The following is a 13,549-nucleotide window of genomic DNA, read 5'->3' on the forward strand; positions in this document are numbered from 1 at the left end:
ATGTCAAGTGGTGGTGGTCAGCCACATGTGAAATGGTGGCTTGACTTCAACAAAATATTCTTTTAATTTTGGTTTCACCTTGTTAATTTCAAAGTTTTTCACAATTATCAATAAACAATACAAAACAATGAGTGACCTTAGAGATACCCTTTTATAAATATTTATTAAAGCTTTGCGTAATAGTCATACCCTGGAAACAGTTTAAATTAAATTTATTACAGCTAAAAGATGCTATACTACATTTATTACCTCAGCAAAAAAAAAAAAAATCTGAAATTGAGTTATTACAATATTACTGCTAGCTGCAAATTGCCTGTACACAATTTCTGTTTTAATCTTGCATCCAACTGTTGTGTAACTGGTAAACTAAAGAATGTGTGGTGCACAGTGAATTAAAATAAAAACAGACCTCAAACATTTATTTATTTGAACAGTGATTACGAGAGGTCCAAGTCATTAATGTTTCGGAGGAATCATAAATTGAACAAACCTTTTTAAGGCCCCCCACAATAGGCAGTGTACAACAGACTTAGGTTTGCAGGCCCCAAAGATTCCTCGGAATGCCGTTTACACTCAACACAATATTTACAGTTATTAAAACTAGCAATTTTTTTTCACTGCAAAAACATCTTTAAAAAAATGTTCCCACGAAAGACACTAAAATAGAAAATGATAAAATCAGCTCTTGAAAACTTAAAATTACTCACAGATCGAAGGCCCCCGCAGCTAAACCACGTTTACATGACTAAACCGGTTTAGCCTTAAATTCTTTGGTTTTTAAGATGCTTGCTCAGTCACCAGACATTCTTGTGCTTCTTCTCTTATCCTCCCGAGCGATCGCTCTCTTTCCTCCTGCTCGTGGATGGAATTCTGCACTGTCGTTTTGCCGTGCTGCTCCTTCAGGTGGCGCCGTAAGGCGGGCTTGTGGGCGAAGCGGGCTTGGCAGTACGCGCAGCGGTGCGGCCGCTCGCCGCTGTGGAGGTTCATGTGGTCGATGAGCGTGGACCTTTGGGTGAAGCCCTTGGAGCACAGGGGGCACTGGTGAGGTTTGCCGTTGCCCCGGTGCAAGGCCATGTGTCGGTTCAGGTTGTACGAGTGGTGGAACTGCTTGTCGCAGAAGGGGCAGGAGTAAACCTGGTGGGCGGAGCAGTAGTGCATGGCGAGGGCGTGAGTCGAGAGGCACGTCACGCCGCAGTGCTCGCAGATGACCGGCCCGGTTACGCTGGATGTGGAACCCACCACGGCGACTGACTCGTCCCCTCCCTCGCTTGTACCGGCATTCAACCCGCAACTCCCCTCGCCGACATTGCCAGGCTCGTCCACTGCGAAAGGTGTCAAACTACTCGCGGCCAGTGGCGAGGACTTGTCCCCTTGAGCATCGTCTAAACTTAAATCCAATCGTGGGACGTCAATTGAGAAAAAACTTCCCGGCTTGAGCCCTTCGCTGAAGTCCATCCCAAAGCCGCCAGCTGTCCCTGCGAGATACCACAAATCTTGCGAGGCTGATCGCGAAGATTTTTTCTCCTGTGACGACACCCACCGCCTCCTCTTGAAACCCCTCCCCATTGCTCTCCCTCGGCCTCGGCCAGGTTCAGAGAACCGGTGTTTCAAAGATCGCGGTTCTTCCCTTGAGAAGCCGTCCGCGGCGGGACCTTGCGCTGTTGGATTCTCTCCTCCGACTTCCCCGTCTGCTGCTGGGGAACGGGCATCTTTTTGCTCATGAATGTGAATTCCAGAGTCTTCCCCTTTGGCGCTGTTCTGCTCTTCCTCATAGATGTAAACTTGGAACATGTCACGGTGAGCGTCTCCTCCTTGGTCTGATGCATTGTCCTGTTCCAAAAATTACAGATAGAACATCGGAAGCATCGACATTTACTATCACTACTACCAGCAGTGATTCCTGTATTGTGTTCGAAAGTAGTTCAACGTAGTGAATAATACTGATTGGTGAAATGACTGGCAAGTGGGACCACACACACACACCTTCACACATATTTTGTCCGCCAAAGTAGTGCCATCATTGTGCTGACTGCTGTCCTGGGTGCTGTTCTCTTCCACCAAGTGGACTTCAGGGCTCCGCACAGGCGAAGGTCGACTGCCTGGGGGTGACGCGATGGAATGAATGCTACCACTGACGATCATAGGCTGAAGCGGTCTCTCCTCTGTCGTTATCTGCAGTGGATGCAAAAGAAAATAAACGACCATTTGAAAGAAAGATGTGATTCATGACAATAGGTTTGAGATCAGCTGTCCTGCAATATTGTTGGACTCTTTCCTCGCTGATATATTGATTTCAGTAGGCTTTCACCTTTGACCCACTTCAAAAATCATTGGGGTCTCTTGCTTTGCGAAAGATTGGATCATTGACCAGCGAGGTCGTTCATCTTCTGTTGGACATCGTTGAGAATCAATATGATGCTTGCGTGCATATAAAGAAATACTCCTATAAGGCATGAAGGTTCCTGTAGGAAACAATAACAGTATAATTGTCGCTTATAAAATCTGGGCTGACCAACCTTCAGCGGATTGGCGTTCTTCATCTGCATGTACTTCTTTAGAGCATTCCTGCAGCGCTCTACAATATATTCCATCTGCAGGTAACTTGCGGCAGTCAAGTAGTTAACTATCTCCTCTGGTTTAAATTGTAGGACACCAGTGTAGCAGGACTGTAGCAGATCACACACGACTGAAGCGCTGTGCAGCATTGACACCTGGATATTTGTGGAAAAGAGAGCATTGTTTCTCAAAGGACAAAAGACACAATGGCAGTGTGCTTATTGCTGTTATTTATCTACCTGAAGCTTAGAGGAAGGGTTGAGGAGGAACTGGTCTCTTAAGAAGGGTGAGCAAGCAGCAAGCACTACCTTGTGTCCCCTGAATGTTTGGTTGTTGCTGGTCAGTATGGTGACGTCACAAAAATGCTGGCGTGACCTCAACGAATTCATGTGTTTGAGGGTCATGTCCCCATGGCCGGGCAGGCGGAAACACAGCATCTCCATTGTGTCTGAAGAGAGAATTTAAGCGTCACTGTTGACACAAGCAACTTCCTTGGCAGATGACAGCTCACTTTCGTGTCTTCTTGGCTCTGTGAGTTATATTAAATTGAAACATGCAAGTTCAATGTAAGAAGGATATCTTGTATTTCAGTATGTATTAGATTAGAACAACAACAAAAGGAATACAATATATTTACAGTAGGGCTGTGCAATTAATTGAAATTCAATTATGATTACAATTACTACACTCATCGTTTACAAAATTGGCATAATTGTAAAAAAAGTGATTATTATATAGTTAATATTATATATTAAGCATTATTAAAATTGTATTAATTTTACAATTTCTAATACCACAGTGAGTATACTTGAGTTCAAAACTAGGGCGTTCTATTGAAATTGTTTGTTTACATGTTACAACAGTTCTATGGCAAGTTATAAGTGTAAAGCAAGTAAAATGTTTGTTTATACAAGAATACCATACGCGAAATTATATATTTGCACTTTTTTTTTATTATTCTAACATAAAATAAGTTTGTCTTAATATTGTTCCCATTGATAGATTTTTTGTTTTGTAGCAAAAAAATCTTTGAATAATCGTGATTTCAATTATTAATCAAATAATTGTAATTCATATTTTTTTCAATATCGAGCAGCCCTAAAATACAAAATAGTTAAGTAGGGGAAAGAATAGTGCAGCTCAAAATGATGCAAAATAGAAAAAAAGACCAAAACAATATTTAAAAATAGATATAATAACTGAGCGGCAATCGTTGACTCCACAAACACGAATCGTTATGATAAACAACGAGAATTTATTATTACTAATTCCCGTCTCTGCTAATGCACGCAGCCCAAATAGCAGCTAGGTTAGCAAACAGGTTAGCTTGGCGGTATCTGACCACTCACGCAAAAACAAAACATCCTCAATGCTCCTGTTACAGTATTTAACTTGGAATGCACTCACCTCACCCTTATTTTCCGTCGAGTGCACCTAAACGATTTTGTTTGTTTTCACCCGACAGACGCTGATTTGTTTAGTTAGTCTTCTTTCTTTCCGTTTGCAGCTTGCTACTCCAGCCAGTGTGTTTACTTTACGACCTCTCGGCATGAAGAGCATCCCGTGACAACAGCGGTAAACCAGCGTTATCGGACAAATTGACTGACTTTGAATCGGTTAGAACGTTCACTTTTACGCTTCGGTCCTCTTTAAACGTGAGGCGAATACTGATTTCCGATCAGCGGTTTCAAATCAATAACGTTGGGTAACGGAGGCGGGGCTTGTGACGTGACGTAAGCACGTTCACATTCACATACGTCGACGCTCATTGGGAAACATGTCTGCATCCGAGCCTGCGACAAAGGTAGCAAAGAACACACATTACGCCGGCGAATAAAATCTAGACATTTTAAAACACATTGTCATAATTCGCGAAACATGACGTTTAAAGCGTAGGGGTGTTAAAATATGGTAGTGTTTTATATGCTGGTTACAGGAGCTGTTTGTCTCCAAGTTATGCTAAACTGCTAACAATTGTGATTGTTAGCTAGTAACAATACTGTGTTTAAGATGACTGCACCACGATCTATTTATGTGATTCCGATAATGTTTGTGGTCACTGATCATTTTTAGACTATGTTTGCTTAATTCATCCAATACTGTTGCTTGGATTTTAATTCCTCCAGGCTTCTAGTTTGTCGACACAAATCATTCATTGTAAACGTGGCTCAACAGTGCAGTTTACAATGTTGTGTATTCATGTGTTTGGTCGCTTTTTAACTGTGATGCTTTTGTGCACTATTACTTGAGTTGAGTCCTTTTGTTTTGCTTGATTGTGATGAATGGGTTGCTTTACTAATGGCGGCATTTGACGTAAACACCAAGACGGTCAGCCATTGGTTGAGATATAAACTCAACGCAAATATATTGCTGCACATTTCAGGGTTTACTTTAATTTCTCGCTGCATTGATAAGAAATCTCCAGTTTGCTTAGCTTCAACTTCTTAAAATAATGGCCAAAAGTAATTTTTTTAAACAACAAATATTAAACTTAAAACTTCTGAAATATGATGCCCACCTCTGCGAAACTCATCAAAGTCCTTAGTTAAACTGAACTTTAAATTTTATGCCCGAATTAATAATATAATATAATATAATATAATATAATTTAATTTAAATAATATAATATAATATTTGGCAAGTGTTCTACAAATGCTGTAGCCTACAAACATGTTAAAAGAGGAAAGGTTTTAAAATAATTTATTTTGGTATTTTTTACTTTGTTACATCACAAAAAATGGCATTTGAGCAGGGGATATTAATATACACACATTACAACAAAATGGGTTCAGAAGGAAAAGAATATATATATTTATCTTTTGGATATTGTCTTGTTTGTTTCCCAGGAGTCTCTAGAAGGAAATGTTTCAGAGTCTATAGCTGGCCCAAGTCAAGTTAAGCAGGGTATGTCCCCCTTTAGTTTATTTTCTTTGTGCACAAGAGATAAATAGATACAGTATTTGTTTCAATAAATGATCTTTTCCATTCAGATAATGCTGATGTGGACGCCGTTGCCAGAAAAACTGAGCCAGCGGGTGGCGTAACAGAGGTGCTGAATTCTCAGCAGCCTGCAAAGGATGCACCCAAAGATGGAGATGATGGCGCATCCTCACCACTTAATAAACCACCTCCAGGTGATATTTTGCATTTGAATCTGCACAATTTCCTACATTCGCATCCCTTTGTGCAAAATCTGACTTCTCCCTTACAGGGTATGCAGCCAAATCCATCCCTTTGGCCTCCTCCTCCTTGTTGTCCAGCTCACCTTCTACATCTACGACGCTGTCCCCAGGCCGAGCAAAGATGAGTGTTTCTGGGCCTATTAGTAGTAAACCTGTCCTGCCATCTGCACTTCCATCTTGCTCTTCTCACTCTACCTCATCGGAACCACCCAAAATCCATCGGGCACGTAAAACAATGACCCGGCTACCACCAATTCCGGTAAATCTAGTGATATACTTGAAAATGTGCTGCACATTTTTATATTTCATTCGAATTTTTTGTAACTACTTTATTATGCAGAGAAGCCAAATTGACACACCTACAGCACCTGTGACTCCATCAGGGTCATCGTCTGACACGGAAAGTGGTGAGCATCTTTAATTATTTGGAGATAATATTTAGTTTTGGGATTACTTTGAGTCACTTTATCTCAAATGCACTTCAATATTTACATTGATCGCGAAAATGGGTGGAAAATGTCTGACTAAAATGCAATGAATTCTAGAAATGTACTCATTTAGTTTGAGAATATATTTTTTTTCCTATTTGCAATTTTGGAAATAAGAAACTCACCATCATGTAACCTTTATATGTTTCTAAAATATTTTTAATTTTTAGTGTGCACAAGTGTAAAAAGAAGTTAACTGCTGTTTATACTACATGGCCCATTTTAAAATTAAACTTTTGTTTGTGTTGCTGTGTCATTGTGAAAAATATAATAAAACTGAGGTCCTTTTTTCTTGGCAGCTGCAAAAAAAAGACGACTTGGCGTTTTATCTGCCAGCTCTCCTGAGAAGTCCGAGAACTTTTCTGACAATGCACAAAAACCGGTAAGTCGAAGATGGAATGTGACACACAAAATATGTCAAATTGTCTGACATCTGTTGGTGGATGTGGGATGGTTTTAGTCTAGTTCTGGCGTGTTTGGCTTTGACTTGTTCATCACTCACTTCTGGTGTCTGCTTTATGGACATTTTTGGGTCCTTTTTTTTTTTTTTTTTAAAGTCACATGCCAGGTTTTATAATTCATTGAGATCTTAAAATACAACAGTTGTCTCCTGAGAATGCTGACGCGACTGCAGCATCACAGACAATGAAAGCGTCTTATCGCATGGAACATTCTCCTCAGGAATTAGATCCTGAATCACAAAGAGACACACTGATTCCGGGCAAGTCTCGAGAGTTTCCATGGGAACAAGCGGATCAGGCGAAAGATAGAATCAGCTCTGATGTGCTGGAGACAGTTGGAGGTGAGTGACATGCAGTAAGCGTGGTCTTACTGCGTTGTCTCTTTTGCATATTAACATGGATCAACAGTAAAATTAGAAATTAATTTTTAATTTGATAGTTTTCCATTTGTAATTACTACCAAAACTAATGCCGAAATCATGACCAAAACTTGTTCTCCTCAAAGTTTACCCAAGCAATTATGTGACGTTCATTAAAAGTTCCGCTTTAGGCTATTTTTGATTGCGTTGTGTTGTCTCAAGAATATCACATAAACATTCCATTTTAAGCTTTTTACGCTTTTCAGCTGCAAGGTCTGCTGAGTACACAGAGGTTCCCTTAGATGCACTGGACATCGCTGCTGCTGACAGTCTCACGCTGTCACCTCATCATGGTAGGTTTGTAGATTTATGACTTGCAAAAGGGCCGATTGGATAGTATCCGATTGCATCGGCGGAAAGTCTAAAATTGCCGATTGTGTTTGTCGCAGAGGGAAGCGACGGAGGGGACACGGAGCGGCTGGAGGAGCTTCCGCTTTGCAGCTGTAGAATGGAAGCGCCTCGTGTTGACAACACCAGCCATCGCGTCAGCAGGCAGTGTATGGCCACAGAGAGCAGCAATGGGGAGGTTGGTGGCAACTTTCTTTCTCTCTCTCTCACAAACATATTAAACCTTAAAGGTCCTCTCTAATGGTTCTTTTTTTTTTTTAATCATTGACAGCTTAAAAATGAATGGCATCCATAGAAATCACCACCTGCCGCATTTTGCCCAATGCCATTCCATTTTGTTGCTTTTTATTTTCTCAATCGTAGGCAAGCTTTGTAACTGTTATTCTTTTGGTTAATCTGCCAGCTGAGGCCTTGCACCAATGTGACGACCAAAGGAGAGACCATGCGGCCATCGAGCCGGGTGCCCCTTATGGTGCTTTGTGACAGCCATCGCTCCCACATGGTGAAACACCACTGCTGTCCCGGTTGTGGGTTCTTTTGTATAACAGTAAGTTGGGAGCACCTTCGATCATCTTTAAATCAGGGTTGTTTGTTTGTCCATTTTCATCGACATTTTCTTCTTCAAGGGAACATTCCTTGAGTGTTGCCCGGACCAGCGTATCGCCCACCGTTTCCACCGTGGGTGTGTCACGGTCCTCGGGGGTGGGCGGAGCCGGGCAAACGGCGGAATGCTTTTCTGTCCCCACTGCGGCGAGGATGCCACTGAGGCTCAAGAGGTCACCATGCCTTCCTCGAGCTCGGCGACAGCTTCCGCAACCACGGTCGTCACCATGTCAGCGTCCTCCACCACCACGCCATCTTTGCCGCCTTCCGTCCCTTCGGCACCGTCTCTCACAGCCTCGACGGGAGGGATGAAAGATGGGAAGATGCCTGAAAGACCAGTCAGGTAAGGTTCGATTGGAAGACTCACAGTTGACCTTTTATTCATAATTCTTCCCATCACCAGTGCACGTATGCGCAGCCATGGAATGGCGACGCTAACAGTGGAGCAACAGCAGCCGCCCCAGTCCGTGCCCTCCACTGCGTCCGCCACCACCCTGCCTCCTCCCGAGGAAGGGGTGGACAGCGTGGGGCCGTCTGTGTGTATGCCAAATGGGAAGCCTGTTACCCCCAGTGCGCTTCCACCAGGACCCAGCAGGGCGGCGCTACAAAAGGCTATTCTCACACAGGATACCGAAAGGTTTGCTCTCAAGTACAGTATTCCTCTTTGTCCGCTAAATTTATCGAGCAATTATTTTCATATATGAGAATTGTTTTTTGTTTTTACTTCTAGGAGAAAGAAACTGAGGTTCCACCCACGCCAGCTCTACCCGGCTGCCAAACAAGGCGAAGTCCAACGAGTTTTGCTCATGCTAAGTACGTCAAAAAAGAAAAAAACAAAAAAAACATACAGTGAAGCTTTCGATAGGGTAAACAGTTTTGGATATTTATTTTCTCAAAGTGAATGTTCCAGTTTGTGCTTAATGTTTTTGTCAAAGTGGAGGGCATAGATCCTACATACCAGCCTGACTCTCAGAATCAACGCTCTGCTCTACATGCCGCCGCTCAAAGAGGTCTTTTGGAAGTCTGCTACATACTTCTGCAAGTGTGTGAGGCCATTATTTATCTATTCAGCCGTCTATCTGTCTGTCTAATTGCAGATTTTTTAATATTAGAAAAAATAGGTCAAAATGAATAATTAAAAAAAAATCCACAATTGATATGATCTATAATTTCTGCAACTCAATTGAGAAAAAAAATCTTCTTGAGATGGAGTAAAAATAATATGGCTACAATGCAGTCCTTTCATCCAGTCCAAAGAGATTCAATGCTTTTTCCTACTACAAAAACACACCATCTTTTCCACATTTTGTGCATTAAAATAAATCCTAATCTTTTACTGACAGGCGGGTGCTCAAATTGATGCTCAGGACAAGGACCTGAGAACGCCGCTTTTAGAAGCCATCATCAACAATCACATTGAGGTGGCTCGTTACCTGATCCAGAATGGGGCCTGCGTCTACCATATTGTGTGTAACTTTTGCTGTCAGATCTAAAAGTTTGTATGTTTGGTCTGAATGAATTTAACTTTGATGTATTTCTTTTTCAGGAGGAGGATGGATATACTGGTCTCCACCATGCAGCCAAACAGGGCAACATCGAAATTGTCAACGTTCTGCTGGAGACGGGACAGGTGGATGTCAATGCACAGGTAAAGACTCCCCTACCACCAATTCAGTAATACAATCATAATTAGTATGTTTGTATGAAAACAATTCGACGCAATTGAAAAAAGTGTTTGTTTCTATTTTTAATTGTCTTATTCCAAACACTTAGCCTTTCTGTAATTGTCAACAGCAAAATTATGAAGCTTGTGCAAAACAGAACACAAATCTGTACTTTTAAATTAACCAGTGGTATTTGGAAAAAAAAAAGTAACTTCCATTCCTCACAAAATGCATGCTGTCACTCATGCATCCAACACCGCCACACTGACACATTTTCATGGCTCGTCTCAGGATAGCGGCGGTTGGACGCCAATCATCTGGGCTGCAGAACACAAACACGTGGACGTGATCAAAGTGCTGCTGAACCGAGGAGCCGACGTTACCATCAATGACAAGGTGATCATCTCACACAAAAGGCTTTTCAAGCGTTGGTTTGAAAAAATAATGCTGGTTGCCCATTACTCTTTTTAGATTTTAGAAATTCAGCAAAATAAGAGACGACCACCAAAAAAGAAAAAAACAAAACAAAAGGTCTGTTTTATTACAATCAAATCTTTCCACCTTAGGAGTTGAACGTGTGTCTCCACTGGGCAGCGTATGCTGGAAATGTGGATATCGCAGAGATGGTATTGAACGCCGGTTGCTCCCTCGCCTCGGTAAATGTGCATGGCGACACGCCCCTCCACATTGCCGCAAGAGAAGGATACTTGGAATGTGTTACGTGAGTCACGTCCTTACATTATTATTCGGCTCACTAATCAAAACGCTGTCTTATTAAGTTGTCTCCTTGACCCCATGACATTACTTCGTGTCATTTCATTTTAGGTTATTTCTCTCAAGAGGTGCAGATATTGACACGATTAACCGGGAGGGTGACACACCTCTCACCCTTGCACGCCCCGACACGTCAGTATGGGTTGCACTCCAGATCAACAGGAAGATACGAAGGGGAATAACTAATCGTATGCTTAGGACAGAAAGAATTATATGCAGGTTGGTCTTTGGACATTTAAAGTGGAAATTTCATTCATTTCTGTTGTCGGTGTCTTGAATTGCAGGCTTAATTCTAACTAAAAAAAAAAAAACACATTTTATTCATTTTTAATTTTATTTATTTATTGTTCTGCTCACTATGCCATTTGAATGGCAAATGAGGGCACGGTGCCCCTAAGCAGACTTCAAGAACAGGACATCAGACAGGCTCGCTAAGGGCAAGCATATGGAATTCACACACAATGACTCACAGATCTGTACTGAATGCAAAATACATGCAATGCATTAGAAAGCAAGATATATACCTGCTTCCCCTTCTATCAACGAGTCAATGCTGCTTGTATTATTTATTTTGCATACTCATTATCGCCGTCCTGTGCCAGTGACATTGCCCAGGGCTACGAGAACGCACCCATTCCATGTGTAAACGCCGTCGATGATGAAGGCTGTCCTTCAGACTACAAATACGTTTCCGAAAACTGTGAAACGTCAGCGATGAACATAGACCGTAACATCACGCATTTACAGGTATGATTTTATTTATTTTTTACTACTGTTCTTGTTCCAAATGAAGCTAAGCTGAATGACAATATTTGTCACATGTTTCTTCAGCACTGTGGCTGCACTGACGACTGTTCCTCAAGTAACTGTCTCTGTGGACAGCTCAGCATCCGGTGCTGGTATGACAAGGTAAACCAAAACCACAATGAATTTAATTTAGCAATCCAAAATTAGTGAAATGATAATAATGTGTGTTTTTTTTTTTTTTTTTACATCAGGATCAGCGGTTGCTTCAAGAGTTTAATAAGATCGAACCTCCCCTAATTTTCGAATGTAACATGGCCTGTTCTTGTCATCGTACATGCAAGAACAGGGTGGTACAGGCTGGCATCAAGTAAGTAAACAACACTCACCAGCCACAAAATTAGGTACACCTTCTCATTCTATCACAATCTAATCCCAACGGCATAAAAAAGGATGCACTTTTGGAAAGTTTGATTGACATTTAAAAGTTTAAAAATGTTTAGACCAGGCGTGGGCAAACTACGGCTCAGGGGCCACATGAGGCCCGTCAAACATTTTGATCTGGCCCGCCGAGCTTGAAAAAATTAAATTAATAAACCTTGTTAACGTTTTATTTTCTACTGTGGTTTTTCAAAGACATATATATTGTTGTAATACTTTAGTTCACTTTTATTTAAAATTAAATTAATTTTTTTTTCTCCGCTGAGGTGAGGATTGTGGCCCCCCCAATCACAAAGTTTGCCCACCCCTGGCTTAGACTGTGGTTGCAATTATTCAGAACAACAATGCATCTTGGTGGTCAACAATGCGTCAGGAGGTGACGCAAGTACATTTAAAGAAAGTACAATTAGAAGAGTGGGCTCGTGTTACAGTACGTTTTATATATTTGCCTCACATTAAGTCCACTGAACGAAAACCCATTAAATATTCCTCTCCTTTCCCTCAGAGTTCGCCTTCAACTCTACAGGACAGAGAAGATGGGCTGGGGCGTTCGAGCGTTGCAGGACATCCCCCAGGGAAGCTTCATCTGCGAGTAAGAGGAGACCGTCCACTCCCTTATGTCTTTTTGCCACTGATTGTTTGATGTTAAAATAGTCGCGCTCTCTTCCACGCAGATATGTGGGGGAGCTCATCTCGGATGCAGAAGCGGATGTTCGAGAGGATGATTCCTACCTTTTTGACCTGGACAATAAGGTAAATAAGCACACGAGGTATCCCGCTCATTAATGTCGTAACACATCTTGTGTTTTTTCTCAAGGACGGGGAGGTGTACTGTATTGATGCCCGTTACTATGGGAACATCAGCCGCTTCATCAACCACCTTTGTGACCCTAACCTCATCCCGGTGCGTGTATTTATGCTACACCAGGACCTGAGGTTCCCTCGCATCGCTTTCTTCAGCTCCAGAGACATCCTTAGCGGCCAGGAGCTTGGGTGAGATGTGTTGAGATTTCTTGTAATGTCACCATTACAGCCATTATTTTCGAAGTAGCTGAATTGTGCTAAAGGTGATGCATATCAAAAAATTGGTTTAATGCAATTACTGTACATTAGATAACTATGTTTTTGATTATGATATCTGTGTAATTGATATTTACATAAATGTGTTGTTTTTTCCCCCCGTAGATTTGACTATGGAGATCGTTTTTGGGACATTAAGAGCAAATACTTTACCTGCCAGTGTGGCTCAGAGAAATGCAAACACTCTGCAGAGGCCATTGCTTTGGAGCAGAGCAGACTGGCTCGACTGGAGGCCAGTCCTGAGTTGGGAGCAGACTGTGGGTTGACCATTCCCAGCATTTAATAACAGAAATAGGAATTTGTCTTTCAGATTATGTTGTTTTCAAATGTATGGTGCTTTTTACTTTCTTCCCTGATGGCAGTACATTTTTGCCACCAAACCACAGACTGAATTGCAATGTCAGTCATCATTTCCTCAGTACTAAGACAACACAGTTTTATTGAAATACAATTTTTGTTTACTTATATTGTATGTTTGTTGTTGAACAATGTATATTTGACAAAACCGGTCTCAGCATTCATCTGCCATTATGTAACTCATATTTCATATTTACTGTGGTGCCAAGAAAAAAATGCTTTTTTTAATACTCTGGGAACCAGAAATCCAATGACCTAGCATGTATTGGCGGCATAACATATCCATTTCTGTTGCCTTTTACGTTTTTTATTTTTTTTTATACATTTGAAGTAATAAATTAAAAAATGAAACGAATCCTTCAACCATTGTATCTTTTTGTGCCCAGTGTAAAGTAAATTAAAAGGCTGTGGTGTGGTGGTGGTCTTTTTTGC

The 13,549-nt window shown here is 41.5% G+C and overlaps 2 protein-coding genes across 6 annotated transcripts; one reads left to right on the forward strand and one right to left on the reverse strand.

Moving 5' to 3' along the window:
- Positions 1 to 406: 406 nt before the first annotated feature.
- Positions 407 to 4,270, reverse strand: LOC148321277 (uncharacterized). Of its 4 annotated transcripts, none has more exons than XM_088319286.1 (5): positions 3,969 to 4,270; positions 2,796 to 3,085; positions 2,517 to 2,711; positions 1,984 to 2,172; positions 407 to 1,830 (listed from the first exon to the last, which is right to left on the reverse strand). In XM_088319286.1, the coding sequence occupies exons 2-5, from the start codon at positions 2,997 to 2,999 to the stop codon at positions 778 to 780; spliced, it is 1,641 nt and encodes a 546-aa protein (XP_088175412.1). In that variant the 5' UTR covers positions 3,000 to 3,085; positions 3,969 to 4,270; the 3' UTR covers positions 407 to 777. The 4 variants fall into 4 exon arrangements, with proteins under 4 accessions (XP_088175412.1, XP_088175411.1, XP_088175410.1 ...); XM_088319285.1 differs by having other exon boundaries at positions 3,964 to 4,270; XM_088319284.1 differs by having other exon boundaries at positions 2,796 to 3,004; positions 3,969 to 4,269.
- Positions 4,271 to 4,318: 48 nt separating this feature from the next.
- Positions 4,319 to 13,480, forward strand: ehmt2 (euchromatic histone-lysine N-methyltransferase 2). Of its 2 annotated transcripts, none has more exons than XM_088319280.1 (26): positions 4,319 to 4,360; positions 5,403 to 5,460; positions 5,547 to 5,690; positions 5,768 to 5,997; positions 6,079 to 6,145; positions 6,526 to 6,608; positions 6,908 to 7,028; positions 7,313 to 7,399; positions 7,496 to 7,632; positions 7,858 to 8,001; positions 8,081 to 8,400; positions 8,461 to 8,706; positions 8,788 to 8,870; positions 8,993 to 9,099; positions 9,401 to 9,523; positions 9,604 to 9,705; positions 10,013 to 10,117; positions 10,288 to 10,442; positions 10,547 to 10,714; positions 11,098 to 11,242; positions 11,327 to 11,404; positions 11,494 to 11,609; positions 12,186 to 12,272; positions 12,355 to 12,433; positions 12,498 to 12,673; positions 12,866 to 13,480. In XM_088319280.1, the coding sequence occupies exons 1-26, from the start codon at positions 4,334 to 4,336 to the stop codon at positions 13,041 to 13,043; spliced, it is 3,366 nt and encodes a 1,121-aa protein (XP_088175406.1). In that variant the 5' UTR covers positions 4,319 to 4,333; the 3' UTR covers positions 13,044 to 13,480. The 2 variants fall into 2 exon arrangements, with proteins under 2 accessions (XP_088175406.1, XP_088175407.1); XM_088319281.1 differs by having other exon boundaries at positions 8,461 to 8,694.
- The last annotated feature ends 69 nt before the right edge of the window (positions 13,481 to 13,549 follow it).

The sequence above is a fragment of the Idiotropiscis lumnitzeri genome, chromosome 16 (assembly GCF_059441095.1).
Source record: "Idiotropiscis lumnitzeri isolate Australia: NSW breed Sydney's pygmy pipehorse chromosome 16, RoL_Ilum_1.0, whole genome shotgun sequence".
NCBI classification, from domain to species: Eukaryota; Metazoa; Chordata; class Actinopteri; order Syngnathiformes; family Syngnathidae; genus Idiotropiscis; species Idiotropiscis lumnitzeri.

Bases quoted from the DNA above. Each gene is read 5' to 3' on its own strand.
- LOC148321277 (XM_088319286.1), bottom strand. From the start codon at position 2,999: ATGGAGATGCTGTGTTTCCGCCTGCCCGGCCATGGGGACATGACCCTC. The intron at 2,173-2,516 runs GTTGGTCAGCCC...CATCCACTGCAG, and splicing joins AGAACGCCAATCCGCTGAAG to ATAACGACAGAGGAGAGACC. The intron at 1,831-1,983 runs GTGTGTGTGTGT...TTTTTGGAACAG, and splicing joins CGGACAAAATATGTGTGAAG to GACAATGCATCAGACCAAGG.
- ehmt2 (XM_088319280.1), top strand. From the start codon at position 4,334: ATGTCTGCATCCGAGCCTGCGACAAAG. The intron at 8,871-8,992 runs GTACGTCAAAAA...TTTTTGTCAAAG, and splicing joins ACGAGTTTTGCTCATGCTAA to TGGAGGGCATAGATCCTACA. The intron at 10,443-10,546 runs GTGAGTCACGTC...ATTTCATTTTAG, and splicing joins GGATACTTGGAATGTGTTAC to GTTATTTCTCTCAAGAGGTG.